The sequence below is a fragment of the Anastrepha ludens genome, chromosome 5 (genome assembly GCF_028408465.1).
Source record: "Anastrepha ludens isolate Willacy chromosome 5, idAnaLude1.1, whole genome shotgun sequence".
Taxonomy (NCBI): domain Eukaryota; kingdom Metazoa; phylum Arthropoda; class Insecta; order Diptera; family Tephritidae; genus Anastrepha; species Anastrepha ludens.
Genome location: NC_071501.1, coordinates 58,457,140 through 58,477,689, shown reverse-complemented (window position 1 = coordinate 58,477,689; position 20,550 = coordinate 58,457,140). Strand labels below are relative to the sequence as shown.

Genomic DNA, 20,550 nt, shown 5'->3' with positions numbered 1-20,550 from the left:
GAATAACTAAAAGAGACACGTCAGCAGTACATAAAAATAATTTACCACCCCCCATTAACTAAAAATAAGGCAAGTACAAAAACATGAAGACAAGCAAGCAGGTATGGGTGTGAGCAGTAAACAGGCACTCATAAAATTTGTTTACGGGAGCGCTCATACACATGTGCATACATGGACTTGTTGAAATGAAATATTGAGTTATAAACCTCATTTTGGTATGCGCTTCTCGGAAAAAAAGCGTTCGAAGCAATTTGCACTCTTACTCTTGCACCGAATACGCCCCCTCCACTTGCAATTTCAGCACTTTAATGGCATGCAGGAATGCTGATAAAAAGATTTACTAAAGTTTAATGCTAACATTTCCTTACATTAATCCAGATTGTTTTTTGCAGAAGTCAAAATTTCTTACAAAAAGGTATAAACTTTTGTAATGAATTTTACCTGACATTTTGCGTTTTGCGTTTTTCTATTTTCTTTTAGTCCATTTATGTTTTTTCGGGTTGAAATTAAAACTACCCTGAGTATAAGGCAGGGTATCTCATACCCATATCAATATTGGCTCTGAGCTCACAAATCGTCGCCGGCTTGTTACTGTAGACCAATGACTTCACATAACCCCAAAGAAAATAGTCTAGAGGCGTCAAATCACACGAGCGCGGCGGCCATTCGACCGATTTCTGGAAATAATGCGCTCATCGAACTTACTCTTCAACAAATCAATTGTAGCGTGTGCTGTGTGGCTTGTGGCCCCGTCCTGTTGAAACCACATGTCGTCTAAGTCCATACCATTCAATTGCGGCCAAAAATAATCGTTTATCATGTCGCGGTATCGATTTCCATTCACAGTAACGTGGCGATCGTTCTCGTCAACGAAAAAATATGGGCCAATTACGCCGCCGGCATGTAAACCGCACCAAACAGTGATTTTTTCGGGATGCAACGGTGCCTCATGAATCACGTGTGGATTGCTTTCTGCCCAGTAACGCATATTTTGCTTGTTGTCAAAGCCATTCAGCCAAAAGTGAGCTTCATCACTGAAGATGATTTTTTGGCCGTAATGCTCTTAAAGTAGCAGCAACAGAACGATTATTTTCATAAAAAATTTGCACGATTTGCAATCGTTGCTCAAGTGTGTAGCGTTCCATGATGAAATGTATACTAATGAAGTTTACAAATGACAAGCGAAAAATAAAAAATATTGCGTCGTTCGTCCTCCCTATCGGAAAAAAGTTGAAGCGCACCTATTAAAAAACGCCTTATTAGTTAAAAGTTGTTTAAAGTTTGTAATATTTGTCTAGAAATACTGGGATTTAAAAAGATATAAATAAAGAATTCATATTTGACTTACTCAATTTCACAAGATGAGATGTGAGTTAAAAGTAATGCAGTTTCTCCTCCAATTGTTTATTTGCTTTATGTCCGCCGTGGCTATGAATGGCATCAATATTGGCTATATTGTCCTCCTGTATGACAAGCTGTGTCGTCAATGTCCAGCTGATTAATTTTTGGAAACCAAATTTCAATCAGTATGTCGCTCAGCGAAACGGCAGCTTCTTCTTCATTTCGAAATAAACAAGGACTGATAATGCTGTCTATGAACTCCAACTTTTTTTTTTGGTTTCAAAGTAAATTTCCACAATTTGAAAGTGTTACTCCGGCGTTAAACGATTCATAATGACTTGTCAACATAGTTTGCCATTATCATCTGTGAAACCATAGTTATCGATATCGATAGTTCTCATGCAGCTAAAACAGCACCCGATATATATGCACGTATACATACAAATTTGGTCCCAGATCTCATTAAAATTCCGGCAATTATTTGCACTTCACCTAAGATTCAAAGTCTTGCCGTCACTTAAACACTTACGAACTTAAAAATAGCTACATTGGTTTCAGTGACTGTGCAACACATCAAAAAATTGAACCCTATCATTAATAGCAATGCAAAAACAGCGCAGTTGCCTATAACCAAAGCAAAAGGGAAAACCAAAAAAGAAAACGATCGGACGCAACAAAAAACCAATAACAGCGAATGTCATTTTACTGACATCAGCCATATTTCAATTTACCCATAGAGTCAATAACAACGAACAACCAGATAAACAAACAAGTGCGTGAACGAAAAGTCGAGCGAGTTAAAAGCCGGACAAATATTAACAGGCGGATAGGCATAAGTAGAAGTGCCGTGTACGAAAAAGTACGAACGTATGTACAAAAGTACAGTTCGAACTCGGTAATCGTGACCAATCGTAGTATTGTAATATAATTCATTGAGTAACAAGAAAAATTGTGAAGCAAACTCTTTTGTGAGTTATAAAGCTAAATTTTATAAATTAATTTTTTTTTAATTCTGCAATTCTTCAATATCTCAGCTGATGGTTTTTTTTATTTATTTTTCAACATTTTTATTTCAATAGGTTTGCTGTAAGCAAGGATTATTCCCGATTACTCCTCTTACTTCCCTTTTACGTGGTGACAACTATATAAATATTCAAATATTTGCATGCGGAATCTAGGATTGCGGAACTCTATATATTTATAAATATAATTGGCGCGTACACCCTTTCTGGGTGTTTGGCCGAGCTCCTCCTCCTATTTGTGGCGTGCGTCTTGATGTTGTTCCACAAATGGAGGGACCTACAGTTTCATGCCGACTCCGAATGGCAGAGGTTTGCCATTGCCTGCCGAAGGGCGACCGCCATTAGAAAAAAACTGTTTCTTCATTTTGGTGTTTCACCGAGATTCGAACCTACATTCTCTCTGAGCTCCAAATGGCAGTCACGCACCAACCCATTTGGCTACGGCGACCGTATCCGTAGCATATCATTTTGCTCACTCTACCATCGAACTGAAAGTCTTTGAAAGTTCGAAAAAATATAAAGCTGAATTTTATAGTGTTGCCCAAATCGATGAATTGCATTATCAATGTATTCGGCTACCGAGTTCCAACTGTACAATTTGTATACTTATATGTGCATATATCTTTATGCCCCGCTAGAAGTCTCGCTCGTGTGCTCCCAGTTCGTATTTATGTATATTCATTTGAACTTTACCGAAATCCAAAAAGAATTTCGTCGTCAATGGCATGTCAAGGGCCTTTGCGAAATTGGAACTAACAATCGCATGCCAGCTCATCTTTTCATATATAAGACTGATATTTATATAAAAATGCGAACAGTGTTTCATGAAAAGTGCCGATAAGACTTACACCAACTTAAGAAGACTTTCGACTGGGTATGCGCATATATACACACATATACACATACACATTAACATATGTATAATGTGTCTTTATATGAATTCAGCTGACAGTTGGCTGTACAATTGCGTACACAGTTGACCGTATGTACAATACATATTTACATGCAAGCACACAATTACATATAAGTAGCATGTTTACATATGGCCGTGCATGCGATTCTGAAAAGTTCATTGTTGGCTAAAATGAACAGCCACTTAAAATGCCTTCTTGCTTTCTATTATACACCGGTCAAAACACACAGTATATACCACTTCGAGTACATTAACGTGCTCGGATATTCTGCTATTTCCGACGTAAGGCAAAGCTGCACATCGATACAAGTTCGAAAGTCTACTAAATCAATTGTGGCATTGCCGAACGCAAGTGTTATTGGCAAGCAGGCAGCCGGCAAGCATTTGGGCAATGCATACTCGTGCAAGCTCTTACTCTTTAGTCTCTAGTACGCTTGATAACTATTTCTGTTTACTGGTACTGATTGACCGGCTGTTAGTCAGTCAGCCAGTAGTCGATGTGCGCGGCCATTGCTATCACAAAGACATTTTCATTCGCTTTAGTTTAGAATTTGGCGCGTTAAGTTTTGCTTTTGATTTTTAAATTTCTTGGTAAAAAATAACAAGTGTGAAGGCAGAATATAAGTTTTGACATAAAAACCGAGCAGTGCACATAGTACTTATGATATTATTTGCACACGTTCAAGCATAATAAATTGTGGCAGGAAAGTACCAAGAATTGGCCAGAAAATACAGGGTGGGCCATATAGCGTTTGCTTTTTGAACCACCTATTTTTTTAAGAATGGTAACACAAATGACATGACAAATGTGTTCGTAATTTACTTAAAGGTTTGACATTTACGAAATGGGACGCTATACGCTTGAACAAAATTGGGAAATATTGAAAACCTATTTCCAAAGTGGTGAGTCTTGTTCTTCTTTTCTGATTTTCACATCGGTGGCTACGTCAATAAGCAAAATTGTCGAATTTGGGGCTCAGAAAATCCACACGTTACTGTAGAGAAGCAAATGCATCCACAACGAGTCACTGTTTGGTGCGGTTTTTGGTCTAGCGGCATCATCGGGCCATTTTTTTTCGAAAATGAGCGAGGAGCCGCGGTTACAGTAAATGGCGAGCGTTACCGTGACATGCTCAACGAGTTGTTTCCAAAAATTGAATAGGATGACATGGACGACATTTGGTTTCAACAGGACGGTGCAACTTGTCACACTGCCAAAGTTACACTCCAACTTTTGGCTACCGTTTTTGAAAACCGAATAATCAGCCGAAATTCCGATATCAATTTTCCGCCTCGGAGCTGTGACTTAAGCCCGTTGGACTATTTTTTGTGGGAAGCCGTTAAAGACAAATGCTATGCGAACCATCCAGAGATGATTGATGCCTTAAAACACGAAATCGAAGTTGCCATTTTTGAAATTCGAGCCCAAACAATAGGAAATGTGCTTAAAAATTAGGTTGATCGAATTGAATAGTGTAAGGCCAGTCGTGGCAGTCATTTGAACGATATTAGTTTTCATTCAAAAATGACAATGTTCAATCTTTAAAATAAAAAAAAAAGTTTGAAAAAATACTGATTAGTTTTTTTTTTATAGCCGATTCAAAAAGCAAATTTTACATGGCCCACCATATACTTATGTCGCACTCAAAGTAGGTATTTTCCGCAATAATGCGCATATGCCAAAGAATATTCATAAAAATAGGTTTTAAACGTATTTTCCAAAATTAAATTCAGTTCACGGCACGAATTCTCTTTTATGCCTTCTCTTGTAATTTTAGAAAGAGATGAAAAAACCGGAATCATTTCAGTCGTCTGCGATTACAGAACTCCATGGGTCCAGTTTTCGGACAAATGATCACGAACAATGGATACGAAATGCTTAAAGGGTTAAGAAGACCCATGATCGCGCCGTTGCTGAAGTTTATTAGCATTTAATAATTAATAAATAATTCAGCAGAAGGACTCATTAGCACTATACAAATATTCTGAATACCATATACTGTGGGTAAGGGGAATTTGGTTGTAAAATGACAAATCTTTATTTATTCTTGTAAATCAATTTCATCCCCTTCAAAATAATCCCCTCTCGATGAAATACACTTATGCCAACGATTTTTCCAATCCCCGAAACATGTCAAATAGTCCATTTCCGGTATAGCCATCAGCACCTTCTTCGATTCAGCTTTTATCTCCTCAATCGACTCGAAACGCGTTCCCCGGAGTGGTCTCTTGAGTTTTGGGAATAGCCAGAAGTCACACGGAACCAAATCAGACGAATACGGTGGTTGCGGAACGATATGCGTGGAATTTTTGGCGAAATGGTCACGAAGAACGAGTGCAGTGTGAGACGGTGCATTATCGTGATGCAAAAACCAAGAGTTGTTGGCCCATAATTCTGGTCTTTTTAGACGAATTGCTTCACGTAAACGGCGCATAACGCTCAAATAATATTCCTTATTAACAGTTTGGCCAGGTGGAAGGAATTCATAGTGCACCACACCACGAAAATCGTAAAAAACTGTCATCATGACCTTTATTTTTGAACGACTTTGACGTGCTCTTTTCGGTCTGTCCTCGCCTTTAGCACGATATTCGCTATGCATCTCCCGTTATGATGCATTTAAGCTCGTCCTGAAAGTCTGAAAGCATTGTTTCGCACACATCAACGCGACGACTTTTTTCCAAGAAATTGAGAGTTTTCGGTACCAAGCGAGATTTGACTTTTCGTAGGCCCAAATGGTCTTTCAAAATGGTTTTCACAGATCCTTCTGATATTCCGATCATATCAGTAAGGTCTTTAATAGTCAACCGACGATTTTTGAGCACTAACTCCTTCACTTTATTGACGTGTTGGACATCTGTTGACGTCGATGATCGTCCGGAGCGCTCCAGGTCATCAACACATTCTCGACCCTCTTTGAAGTCTTTGTACCACTTATAAAAATTTTTCTGCGACATGGTCGAATCACCAAATGCCTTCTGCAACATGCTAAATGTTTCCGCAGCCGAAATTTCATTCCGCAAACCAAATTTGATGGCACTTCTCTGCTCAATCAAATCAGACATTGTAAAAATCGAAAAATGCACTCTTGGTCGTTTGGTAAACACAAGCGTAAATATATTACTGATAATGACATTCACATGAAAGTTGGCCCAGATGTTATTAACAGTGCTGCCAACTCATGGAAAAAATAACTAGAGCGAAATTTTAATCCCGCGAAGTTTGACAAATAAATTCACCTTACTTTTTGCCCACAGTATGTGTGTATGTACCTGCGCCACCGCCGTAGCCGAGCAGGAAGGTGCGTGACCACCTTTCTGTAGTGCCCACACTCGAAACCAGCTTTAGGCACGCGCACCAATATTACAGCAAAGGCTGTTTCTTAAAAAAACTTGCTAATTGGCTGCTGAAAACTAAAATAAAATTGTTAGTTATACTATTCCTTATGACGGCAATTACCACCTGGTGCTTGATCATTAGAAACAAGTTTGCAATGTCGGTGCCCTCAGCTAAGATCGGCCTTACAATGGTATTTAGCACCTCTCGATTTAATTTCATTTAAGTTTACATACAGTTATAATTAGGGAAAGAAAGACCGAACGCCGTATTTGTTTATTGTAATAATTTTAATTTAATTTGTAGACTTAGCAACATTGTTTTTTATGCAAAAGAGATGTATTAAAATTTACAAAACATAAGCAATACGAGTATATGTGAATGTGCAACAACAGTTTCAGGTACATGAAGAAGTATGTATTTGTGTATGTATGTATACATATATGTAATAATGGGAACTGGCTCGCCGTAACACTCTTATTTAGTCAAATATTGGAACGCTTTTTAGCGGAAAATTGTGAAAAAATGTTAGCTTCGGAACGAAAGTTAAAAGCTGTTTAAATATGAAAAAATTTCAGTGCGACAATTGAAAGAGCAAATTATAATGTGATCCAGAGTGAAATAAAATTATTTAGTCAAATATTGAAATGAACTTAAATAGCACGAAATTGAAATATAATAACGAGTATAATTGGTTTAATCAACAGAAGCTCACAGAAATCGTCTCTACGTGCGAATCGTGAATATTTGCGACCTTCGGGCAAATTTCATAGTGAAATAATAATTCCACGCACTCACACACTTGTACTTGTTTGCATATATAGATATGTTAGCATGTACACATATATTTATATAAGACAACGTATGTATTTACTCACGCTAAATTGAGAATCATAAGCATTCTACTGTACTGCAATAAATTAAAAAAATATTAAACGATAAATAGCGCGCGAAAAGTAAACCAAAAAATTAATTTTCCAGCAACAGCGCTAAACTTAAAAAAAAAAAACAATTGCAAATTAATTCAACAAAAGCAATATTGTGACAAAAACGCGTGGTCTTGAAAACAAATTAATACATCCACAAATTGGTTTACGTGAGCTCGTAATGAAAAATCGAAAAAGTCTGGATAGCCCGACGCCAGCAAATCAGTGTGGTATCCCCATTGCCACCAGTGCTCACACCAACAGCAGTTCTAATATCAACAACACCAGCACTAGCAGCATTCCCATCATCAGTGGGGCGGCAAATGGCGCGATTGATAACAGCATCACGACCGGAAGCGGAAGTGGAAATGTTACTGATGGCGGAGGCAACATTTGCAGCAGCGGCATTATGGGGGGTGCTCTAACTTTGACAACAGCAATGCAACACCACAAATCAAGCGTGCACAATTCATCGCCTAACAGTTACAACACCACAAATGGCCATCAGTCCTATCCGTCGATAACGTCCACATATTGGCTGCCGCCGCCAAATCCGGCGCCATATTTAGTTCCAGGTAATTAGCACAATTCGCAAACATACCAAAAGCAAAATTGACCATTGAAAATAAACACAAGCCAATGAATATCTCTGTATATATTTACAATACACGCATGTACACGTACGTATATGTATTTACAAAAACACCAACATACTAATTTAAAGGTATACGAGTACTGTGGTAGGCCGCTCTCTTGGTGGGAAAGGGGAAGAGAAGTGAGGCAATGCCCTAAATGCAACTAAAACAACATTACGTGCAAACAAATCGACAAATCCGTTGTTGTTGCTTTTTCTTATTCAGATTAGTAAGTTTGCTTTGTATTGCAAAGCAGCGGAAATGAAAGTACAAAATCATTGTTATCCGATTGGTAAGCAAAGTTCGTCGAAAATCCTCGCATCAGATAAATAAATAAATTACCAAAGAGGGGAGAGTCCGACAATATACGAGTACATAGTCATTTGTTAGTTTTTATGCGTATTTCGGCCTCATTTTTTCGGATTTCAACACACTCTCATCTCAGTATAGTCCAGTGCTCTTGGCGTGAGACATGTAATTACATATCAAGCTGGGTTTATGGTAGAGTTTGGAAAACAATTTCACGGATAGAGTTGCAGAAGTTTTTTCTAGTTGGACAACTTTTTGGCATAACGTTTCTTTTGGCAGCTGGGCAGGCTCGTTCAGCGTTAGAATTTCAATTCGGCTATAAATAAAAGACGTATTCATATATTATTTTTTTTGATATTTTTTTATTTGAAAGAGTAAATATTGACATTAAACATGAAAGAATCTCACGCAAAACTACATTCGTTCAGTATATTTTAGTGAAATTCAGCACTTATTCCATTAGCGGCCACTTCGATTTCGTGCTTCGACTCTGGAATTGCCTTTGTTTGGTTGGTTTTACATTTATCCTTAAGGGCGTGGCGTATCTAATGAATTCATATTACAATTTCTAGACGACCAATAGTCATCATCAAATCAATTTTCGAAGGCAATGGGAAAAAGATCGGATATAGAGTTGATGGTGTGACATTTAACACTCCTTTTCTATTTGGGGAAACAAAAAAGTGGTAAATATGGCTTGAGAATGGTGATGCTCGCCATTGACTGAAACAGCGAGCCCATTTTTTAGTTAACATATCTCACCGCCGACGTAAAAATATCGTTTGTCGGGCGCACATTGTTCAAAATAAAAACCAACTTTTTTTGTAAATATCAACTATACGCTAAATTAATTATACATGACGGATGTTTTTTTTAGTAAAAAGAATAACATTCACAATTGCTACTCCTTGGTTCATTCGCAATAAGGATATTCAGCGTGACTTCAAGATCTCCACGGTCGCTGAAGCAATTAAAAAACAAGCAGAAGCCCGCTCCCCCAGGCTTCAAAGGTACGTGAGAAAGCTAGCAAACTCTTCAACACCTCAGGCCTAACCTGACGACTCCACCCAATTAAAACACATAATCTGATGAACTTAAGGAAGAGACTATGAAATTGTCTTTACGTTACCAAAATTGTACTGCTCGTTATTTGATTTGTTTTATTTAAATTGTATACATGTAATAAAAGAAATGTAAAAAAATTGTTACGCCCACTTCACATAAACCACTGGAATACTCGTAGTTTGTCCGTGTAAAAAAGTGTAAATACTCAAAAGGTGTATGAATGTAAATGGAACACTCCGAAAAATTTGGTAATGCAATCGAAAATCACAAACAATTGGTATGACTGCGAAACGCACTGTTTACACGACGCACAGTGTGGCCGATTCCCGAAAAGATGGCCAAAACTCAAAAAATTAAGTAATTGATTCAAAATTTCTTACTCGGGGGTTGTCGGGGTCGCTGATTACGAATTTGATCTTAAAATTTTGAAAATCCACCCCCTCCCACCCCTATTGGCCACCCCCTCACGTGAAATAGCGTATATTCAAGAACATAATCAAGATGCATGTAAATTTGTATGTTTTCGGGGTCACAAGGTAGCAAGTGGTAGCAGCTGAATCTTTTTTTATTCAGTAACCATTACTTTTTAGAGTAACCTTTAATACGTTTCAAAGCAGCATATGACGGCGTTGTATTACTATACAGTTTGAAAACTCAAATTTTATAAAAAAAATTGCAAAAAATGTATCTACGTATTGCTGCAGCTAAAAATTTTGTGTCGAGGTATTGATATGTACTAAAGATTTCTCGTATTTTACTAACTTTCCGAAGATGATTCCATTTGGTTTTGTTCAATTTACTCCATTACAAAATCTTTCAAATGTGTACAACTTTCACTATTCATCGACAGTAATACGATGCTCAAACGAAGGCCACGTTGCGACTGAAAGTACAGAGGATACTTAGGGTACAGGACGTTGCTATGAACGGTTTTCACTACTCAAGGCATTACTGTAGCCAAACCAAAGACAAAAAAACTCTATCTAGAAACTTTAATTTTCGACTTTTGGCCAGCTTTTTGGGAATCGGCCGCACTGTGAGACGCTGTTTTATTATATTCATTGACAATTGCATACTCATCTACCTAAGGCAACTAATGAACCTTTTACCTCACAAATATGTAAGTAATACTTTTATACCTCCGAAAATTATCCTTTGATTTATCGTCAAAACTATTTTCAGTTTTTTATCACAAATATCTTTGACTTTAGTTGGTCACCATGCTAGCCTCCACGATATCTCTTCTTTGGTGATATAGCCGAGCCCATTTTTTAAAAGAACCAATCAAAATCTGCAAAAATGTGTTTTATCATATCTTATTTAATCAAAATATGGTGCTCCAAATTATGATAATTTCTAGTTTTCGTTGACATGGTCGTTTTGCTTGTTCCACCACTTGTTAACGAACCAAATACAAAGAGGAGTGTAATTTATACTAATAATTAATTACACAATTTGTGTTATCAGTAACGAGGCGCTCCTAGTACTGCGATTGAGTGCATTTTTATGGAGAAGAATTATGAAATTAAGAATGCAAGGCCAATAGCTCTAATTCAATTCATACAAACTCTTTATCGACATAAGTGCATAACATATCCTTTGAGAATTGTGAATTTCCACCGCAATCTCCCCAATAGATAAACAAGAGAACTGCATCGTTGGCCAGTAAAACCATGCCGAGCGGGATGTGAACAAGCGGCTGTATGCATATACGAACAAATGAACTTCTAGCAGTTAAACAATGGTATATTTGGGAAAACACAGAATTTCACTGGCAATTGACAATGGCTTTTAACGTGGTAACGTCTGATGACGATATGTTTCGTTAAATGCGCGTGTTTTTGTGTGTGTATGTAAGTACTGTTAAACAAGCCAAGCGGCGACAATGGAGTGCTTTGTACCTACATACATAATTTGAACAGCTCATTGTGCAATATTTCCACCAGTCTGATGTTGCATTTACATTTAAATATAAATATTGGTGTGAGCACCGGCAAAGTGGGTTATGCAAACATGAGCCATACGCAACCGACACCAAGTACTTAGTCAGATCGAGAACGGCAAATTCATAAACTTTCACATCTCTTTTTATTTATTCTTTGTAAAGCGCACACAATGACGAAACGTGAAAAGCGATATACCTATGTATGTATGTATAGCTTCAACTTCATATCGTAGCTTAAAATAAACTCCCCAACAAACATAAAATCAACGTGCCACCATAGTTTTCGTAGTGTTCAACTTTTATTTTAATCATTAACACTTGTTTGTGAATTCGAACAATCTACTAACACTTTAAATTCAAACTTTTGTATGAGTGTGTGTGTTACCCCTGAAGAAAATTGAAGTGTCTCATGGCCAGAACTAACCTTTTCAGATCGGCACTAGTCTGCCCGTATTGACTACTGTCATCTATTTTTACATGTTGATTTCATTGGCTACAGCAGTGCTAACTATCGTATAACAAGTATTGCCATGTGTTAGCTTTTTTGATAGTTTTGAGTAAGTTATTGTTAGACGGTTCCGCCCACTTTTATTGCTACACAATAATAAAATAATAACGTACGGGAAGAATTTGTTTGTTTTTCATCCATTTCACTATGTATTCGAGATAATCATACAATGCTTAAAATTAGGAGTCTGTTTCATTTTTCGTACACAGCGACTTTTCAGCAGGACCCGCGTTCAAAAGCTATTGTAGGCTAAGTAAAAGAAAAGGTTATCTTTTATTGAGGTCGCCTCTCGCCAGATAATGGAAAACCTCCGAGTTTATTTGGGTAATGAAAAAGCTTCTCTTGAAAACCCATTTGTCTTTCGGGAGCGGCTTAAAACTGTAGGTATCTCCAATTATATCTATACAACTGCGGATGCGTCTCATAAATGACGTAAACCAACTCCTGCCCTCTTTTGTTCGAATTGAATTTATGATGAATTATACTTCTTTCAGCGAGTCCATATGATATTTGCAGCCTTTTTTTTTATTTATTTATTCTGAAATTAATAAACAATTGTTCTTACTGACTGCTGATAACAAAAGTACAAAATATCTAATAGATTAAAAAAACAGTTAAATTACAATTATTCTTACTCACTACGTATTACAAAAATATCGTTGTGGGAAAGTTAAACTACAATAAACGGTTATGTTGAGCAGAAAAGCATAGCATAGAAAATCATATCATGGATCGGATATTTATTACGTTAAGATTCTGTAGGGACCGAAATGTTAATCATTGCTAGAAGAGAGGAACAGTCAATCTCCCCCCTGATAATATTAAACAAAAAAGACAGTCTCAAATCTGCTGTTTGCGATTAATTAGAAGTAGGCGAGATTTATGCGATGGGGCAGGATCAGATAAATATAGGGAAGGGAGGACATACTTAAGAAAAACTTTTTGAACTCGGATGCAAAGGCATGAGCTTTTGAATGTGGTCTCAACTATTTCATTTTCATTACCTTCACCCAAAAACCGAAATGTATGCTTTTTGTTATATTGCGCCACTAAACTTATTTTTAGAGTCGTCAAAGAAATCAAATACTGCTTTGCGGCCGATTTCACAGAAATCCCATGTTTGGGAATTGAATCGATAGTTTTTACAAGTTGAGCCTCTGAACAAGAGGCTTGCCAGCTGTTGGCATCTCTGTAAAGTGATCAGATTAGTTTGGATGGAAAAAATCCATTATTTATGTGTAAAACTTTTCCTCAAATGGCTTAAAACTTTTTTATGGTCAATCTTTAGCTCCTGGGTGATGCTACAACTACAACTCAACTTCAATTATTTATGTGATTTATCGATATTTTCTTTAAGATCAAAAATGCCTGAACGGAATCTACGAAATCAAAATTGCATGTAAACAGTTACAGTATCGGCACCATAAACGCCATTCACAATTTCAGCGGCTTGACTTTTGACTTCCACTGTTAACAGCCTGTAACTCACAACTGAATGGAACAAACAAAAAACAGCAAAACATTTATTTTATTTTTTTAAGTGTGAAATGCCACCTTGCCAACAAGCATAAATTTTAAATTGTTTGATCGATACTTTACGAGATACCGATCACTACCGCCAGCTACCGAGAGAATAATGTACTTCCTTTTCCCCAAACTAATATAACCTCTAGTGAATAGTTATTGAGTAGTCGAAAAAGTCTTTTCGTATTTCTAATCAAACTTCAACTCATTTTTTGTTTATATTTATAATGAACTTTTTAACCCAAATATGTACCATTTTGGTCGACCGCCTTTTGCCATTTTTCTTCCTGAGACATTATTCCATCAGTGTAAAACTTTTGTGGTTTCTCGGCGAAAAACTGCGACAAGTAATTTTCACAGGCTTCTCTTGCCAACTTTACTCCATTAAGGGAGTTCTGCACTGACCGAAACAAATGGTAGTCCGATGGTGCAAGGTCAGGTGGATAATGGATGCATCAAAACTTTCCAGCCAAGCTCTCCCAGTTTTTGCCGAGTCATCAAAGATGTGTGTGGCCTAGCGTTGTCCTGATGGAAGACGACGCCCTTTCTGCTGATCAGTTCTGGCCGTTTTTTTCGATTGCTTGCTTAAATCTCATCAGTTGTTGACAGTAAAGTGTAGAATCAATCGTCCGAGCAGGCTGGAGCAGCTCATAGTGGATGATTCCTTTCCAGTCCCACCAAACACACAGCATAACACTTCGAGGCGTCAATCCTGGCTTTGCGACCATTTGTTGAGCTTCACCAGCCTTTCACCATGATCTTTTTCGCACATTACACAGAAATGGTTCGATTTCATTTCGTTTCAGCAAAGAATCGCAGATGTTAATTCGGTCCATTAAATTATTCACAGACAATTCATGTGATACCCAAACATCGAGCTTCTTTTTGTAACCAGTCTTTTTAAAATGGTTCAAAACCGTTTGATGATGAATATTTAGTGCCTTGGCGATGTCATGGCAGCTTATGTGACGGTCCTGGTCAATCTTTTCCCTAATTTCATCGATTTTTTCAACGATAGGTCGACCGGAGCGAGGTGCATCTTTCACATCAAAATTTCGAGAACGGAAGCGAGCGAACCGTTGTTGTGCTACACGAACTGATACAGCATCGTCTCCGTTAACTTCACAAATTTCATTGGTGGCTTGTGTGGAATTCTTCCCTTTTTTATACAAACATTTCAAAATATAGCGAATTTCTTCATTATTTTCACTCATTTTTGAACAGCTATAACTTTTTTTCAACTTCTCCGAATGTAATTTTTGTTTGGTTAAATGAAGCTTAAAATGTCACCTTCCTATGATATGATACTGTGTGATTGGTAGCACTGGAGATAGATGACTCCAACGACATCTATTGGCAAAATATGAAACGACTTTTTCGACTACCCAATATTTCGTTAATACATAAATAATTTATTATTTGGCTGGTAGAAATTTTGTATGGCTAAAGTAATTTGGTCTGGTGATATAGAACCATGGGTGAAATGGCACTGGCACCATATCTCAATTACAAAAAGGTTCAACTTCTCCTTTCCAACCTGCGAAAGTAGCCTCGAACGTGAATAAACGCGCTCACTTAATCCGATCGCGAATGACATTCTATTTAATTTTGTCATCCACATAAATGTGAATGTGAACAGAGGTAATGCTTACAATTTTTTCAGTTTAGTATTTTTCAGAAGCATTTTTGTAACGGGAGTATGGATGGCGACTATCAACTTTAAGCTCAGTCACGATAAGGAACCGATCTAAATTTTAGTTTAAAATCTATAAGAGTCGTGAGTAGCAAAATTAGGGGATATAAAATATCACCTATACAAAACTTGCGGTAATCATCATGTCACTCATAAACACGTCCACACAACACGACTATTCTAAAATCGTTAGCAAAATAACTAAAATACTCATACACGCCCACTAAAATTTATGAAAATTACACATACATACACAATTTAAAAGCAATCCGCTTTGAAGCACCCGTGCACCCCTGTTGGGTTATCGAGTTAAGAATAATGGAAAAGTTTTTCTTTTATTTTGGTTATAATTCAAAAGCTCAGGAGCAATTCAATTCTGTCACACTTAAGCCAACTATGAAATATTTGTAAAATATAACGAATATCTACATAATTATATGAATTGAAATCTCAAATGCGATACCATAAATTGTCTCATAAAAAAATCATTACGTATACAATGGCATTTAAAAATGTTCTAAGGAATAAGCTTGGAGGGTGGTAAGATAGGAAACCACATCGCTGCAGTCATCAGCAACGCGGAAAAATCAACGTCGAAATAGGTGAATATTCATTTCTTGGCGGAGGTCGGTAGTGGGATAATGTCATGAAATACATAAGTACGTGCAAATAACAAAAAGGAAAACGTGTGCTTTGAAAGCATTTGCATACTTACATACATACAAGTTACAAACGGTAATGCATTTGACATGAATGGCATCACTTTCTGCCACAGCTTCAGAACATTTGTGCCGTGCCACGAAAAACACTTCCACTTCAAGTGCTTTTACGAATCCGCCAAAACACTAACATAAAAATAGCTTTTGCATACACATTCCCAACTCTTAAGAGAACACCTTGTGTCAACTCCACCACCAATCTTCTTGCACGGACGGCTAGAAAAGCTAAATATTCGCAAAAGCATTTGAGTACGAAAGCGTTAACGTAAACACGTTGCTTTACGCGTTACGTGACGTTATGTGTCATGTCCCCACACATCAGATGTCAGACAAACAAAAATGTCACGCCAGCCGGCCTCAAAGAACTCTCCTTATCTCCCTTGCAGTAATAGGGGTAGTGGCAGCTGGATGCCCCGTTGGTGTATTGGAACGCTGCGATCTTTTCCTTCCCCAACACGACACTTTAACAAATAGACAAAATTTACAGCAACAAAATTATTGTTGAATTACCATCGTAGCGAGAACAGGAAGAAGGAAATGCATGTTGTTGAAGAAACGGAAACGCCTCTGCACTGCACGCGTAGTGTCTTGCCACAGTTACATAAATTGCACAGCCATACATACATATATGTACTCGTATATGTATGTAGGTATAAGAATGCATACGTACATATAGAAACGAGCATGAATGTGTCTAGCACGTGTTGAACAACGCCTACATTTATACAAATCGTTGAATAGTCAGTCCTCTAATGCTCACAGTGAACGGAATTTCTGTGTGTAAATTGTTGGACGTGAATGCATTGTTGAGCAAAATTTTCTGATACGAAGGAAGAAGCTTGAATGCATGTGTGTCAAGTCGTCATTTACGTACCCTGTAAGAGGTATAAAGTCTGTAAAAGAGCATCAATGCGCCAGCAAATACTATTTTCTATAAGTCAATAATGCAGCTTCAACTTACTTTTCAGTAAGGCTGTTTTACAATATTTTTCCAATTTATAAAGATTTGCCGAAATTATTTAAAATGTAAAGTTTACCAATAGTTGTTTTTCGATTGGAATTTGATTGGAAAAGAAGCATCAAGAACATATTGTGTACATTTTGTATTACTCTGAAGCAGAGTGTCTTACAATTTTATTATGGCTATAACATCCCTCCTCTGATTTTCCCCGTTTCAGTTGGCTCTTGTCGACGTGATGACATTTATGTTCGTGTGTTCGACTTTTGTTGAAATAGCAGCAAGCAGTGTAAAATTTTATTTGCGGTGACATTTGGACAATTCAGTACTTTGTGCTTAAGGTGGATTGAAATTAAAATGTAAACGTAGTCGGACTTGTAGTTAGTAAGCGCATAAGCCATACATTCGTTGCCGAACTCTCACTGAGTTTGTGTTTTTTATGAGGGTATTTAAAGGGAAATTTTAATTCAATATTGTTGGGAATACAAAGCTAAAGATGATGTTCATAATGAAGATCAGTCCGTGAAGGGGTTATATACAGTTAGAAGGCGGAAAAGAAGCGAATTTTCCAGAATTTTTTCTGAGAAAAATTTTAAATTTATTGATCTAAAAATTTGTACACATATTACATATTACATTATCTTTTAACTGTATTTTAAAACTTAGAATTAGTAAAAATATTTATTTGGAAAGGAGCTACAGCTGATCTCCGGGAGCTCCTCTCAAAAATGACGTTTTGTGGTAACCACTATATCTTTGAACTGGATCCCTGGATCCACCTGAAATTAAAAAAACCAAACAAATTTCGTTAAAGTAATGTTAAATCTAGTAATTAGTCGAAGGAATAAGCTAAATACATTTTTTTGACAAAATGGCGGTCTCTCAAAGTAAAAAATTTTGACCAAAATTTTGGTTTAATTGCTAATAAAAAATTATTTATCTTCGTTTAATTACTTAAATATATAGATTTAAGAAGCTCGTATTAAAATTTGAGACTAATCGATTCAGTCATTTTCGAGTAGTGTTGGTCACCGACTTTGAAAACGCGCTGCCGCTCCGGCCTTGTACTTTCATTCAGAGTGCCTTTTCAAATTTGCGTGTAACTTCGAAAATATTCACCGGAACGATATTAAATTTTCTGTGTGTACATTAAGAAAAAATAAAATAAAACAAATCGATTTTTTGAAAATTCTTACTTAAAGATAATTGAAAATAGCTAGCGAACAACCATGAATCGTTTAACGCCAGAGCACCGCTTCCAAATTGAAATTGTGGAAATTTACTCTTAATAAAATAAATCTATCCCCGAAGTTCATAGAGCATTGGCGGCATCATCGGTTCTTATTTCTTTCGAAATAAAATGGCGAGCTCTATCGGGCCATGATGACTGAATTTTTGTTTCCCAAAATTAACCAGCTAAACATCGACGACATTTGGTACCAACAAGACGGCGCAACTAGGTGCACAGCTCGTTTAGCAATCGATTATGGTGATTGATAGTGTGATTGCGTTATATTTGGCTGGAAAATCACAACCAGCCATTGTTCGTGGGCTCAGTCACCTCAAAGTGAATAAAATGTTTGTGTATCGCATTATCCACCACTATGGAGGTGGACCACAAAAACCACAACAACCCAGAAGTGGTTCAGAAAGTGAAGACTCGACTTGAACGAAATCCACGTCGAAGTGGAAGAAAAATGGCCAAAGAACTAAAAATATCGCAAGACAGCATTCGACGCATATTGAAAAATAAGCTTACAAGTTCCAAAAAGCACACGATCTTTCACCCCAGCAAAAAAAGTTCGGTGCGAAAGAGCAAAGGAGTTGTTCCGCTTGCACGAACGTGGCGAATTTCCTAGCATTGTGTTTTTTGATGGAAAATATTTCCCAATTGAGCAGTTCATAAACACTCAAAACGATCGTGTTTACTTGACCGAACGCTCATACGAGAATTTGAGTCTACGTATGGCCACTCGAAGCAATTTCCCTTCGCAGGTAATGGTTTGGGCCGCAGTGTCCGCTGATGGACGCTCTCCAATGGTTTTTATCGAGCCTGGTGTCAAAGTGAATGCGACTTATTATCGGGAAAATGTTTTAGAAGCTGCTTTAGAGCCATGAACACGCAAAAATTTCGATCGTAGACCATGGACGTTCCAACAGGACTCGGCACCGTCTCATAAAGTGCGTGTGAATCAAGAATGGTTATAAAATCATGTTCCACACTTCATTTCGTCCACACAATGACTTTCGGATTCGCCAGACGCAAATCCGATGGACTATTCCATCTGGTCCATTTTGGAGAGCAAGGTGAGGACTAAAAAATATGAAAGTATGGATGCGCTGAAAAAAGTGATTATACGAGAATGGGCCAAAACACCTCAAGATCACATTCGTGCAGCATGCAACTCATGTTTTTACCGTTTGAAGGCTATAGTCAAGGGAAAAGGTGGTCATATCGAGCTAAAGTAAATATATGTTAAAATTGTAATCATTTTTCAACAATTTTGTTTTTGAAATCAATAAAAACTAACTTCACACAAAAAAGTTATGGTGTTTTGAATAGGTAACACTTCATACCGTTCACCCTATACATACGTCCATTCTAAGGACGATAAATGAAAACTTAAGCAAGCTTACTTATTTAATGGGATATTTTGTGACACTCTATCAATGCACTTGTAAAATCGGTACAAATGCAATCGACTTGGAATCCTGCTAAAATATAGATGTACAAAATTCACTAAAAACTACTACATTAGAAACTGTCGAGCGACCGGACACAAATCCATGCCGATTTAAGAAGATTAATTATCTAACCGCGAAATAAATCTTGTCCTTGAAAACACCTTCAAATAGTTTTGAGATGCTTGATAACTTCGAAATTGGCTTATAACAGTAAAAATGCCACTTTTGAAAAAAGGCGTGATCATAGTTAACTTCCAGTCGTCAATGAAAATACCGAAAGGTTTTATTACAAATTATCATAGGAGGAATTACTAAAGTGGGACAGAATTTAAATAAGGTAGCCGACAGCTCGTCTACATCCGTTTGAAAGAGGTCTTAAGAGAGATAATGTTTAATATCGTTTTCAAATGAAATATGAAGAGACTCAAATTAAGAACGTAAGATATTTCAGACGAGAAGTCTGAATTGCCAGAAAATTTCCCCACATTGAGAGCCCGTTTCTGTAACTCTTCTCGATCAGGTTCAAGATTAAAGTAGTTGATTTGAGGTAACAAAGACGTCACTCTCTCTTTTGTATTCCTGTAAAAAAAATGAGTCGAATTGATCGACAACCTTGGAAGTCAACATATGTGTTCCATACCCTTTCAGTACGAACACTCGATGAAAGGATTTTTATAACCAAATTAAATGAAATATTGTCGCTCACTTGGTTTTGAGGTGATGACAAGGCACATTAATTTAATTTTTTTTCCTATATTTTTTAAAGCCGTAGTATTAAGTTGCTTAATATTTTTATTATTATACAATATATTATTTGAATAGGTTAACCGTAGATTAAACTAAACTTGGGGTTAAAATACATATACTATATAAGTGAATAAGTTATAATACAAGTTCGTAATCAAAGAAGTACACTAATTATTTACCGTTGTCGTCAATAAAAAATCAGGTTTAATTACATTTTCTATAT

The 20,550-nt window shown here is 37.0% G+C and overlaps 1 protein-coding gene across 7 annotated transcripts in view; it reads left to right on the top strand.

Annotated features, from left to right (window-relative positions):
• The window catches only part of LOC128865151 (CUGBP Elav-like family member 1), a 117,073-nt gene that overhangs the window by 21,229 nt on the left and 75,294 nt on the right, over positions 1-20,550 (top strand). For 2 of the 7 annotated variants that reach the window (XM_054105203.1, XM_054105204.1), the window contains exon 2: positions 7,192-8,114. The exons of 1 other annotated variant lie outside the window; for it this stretch is intronic. In XM_054105203.1, the coding sequence (XP_053961178.1) occupies positions 7,721-8,114 (394 nt within the window). In that variant the 5' untranslated portion in view covers positions 7,192-7,720. Of the gene's footprint in view, positions 1-5,090; positions 8,115-20,550 lie in introns of those variants that run through there. 4 more of the 7 variants (XM_054105206.1, XM_054105205.1, XM_054105208.1 and 1 more) reach the window with 3 other exon arrangements.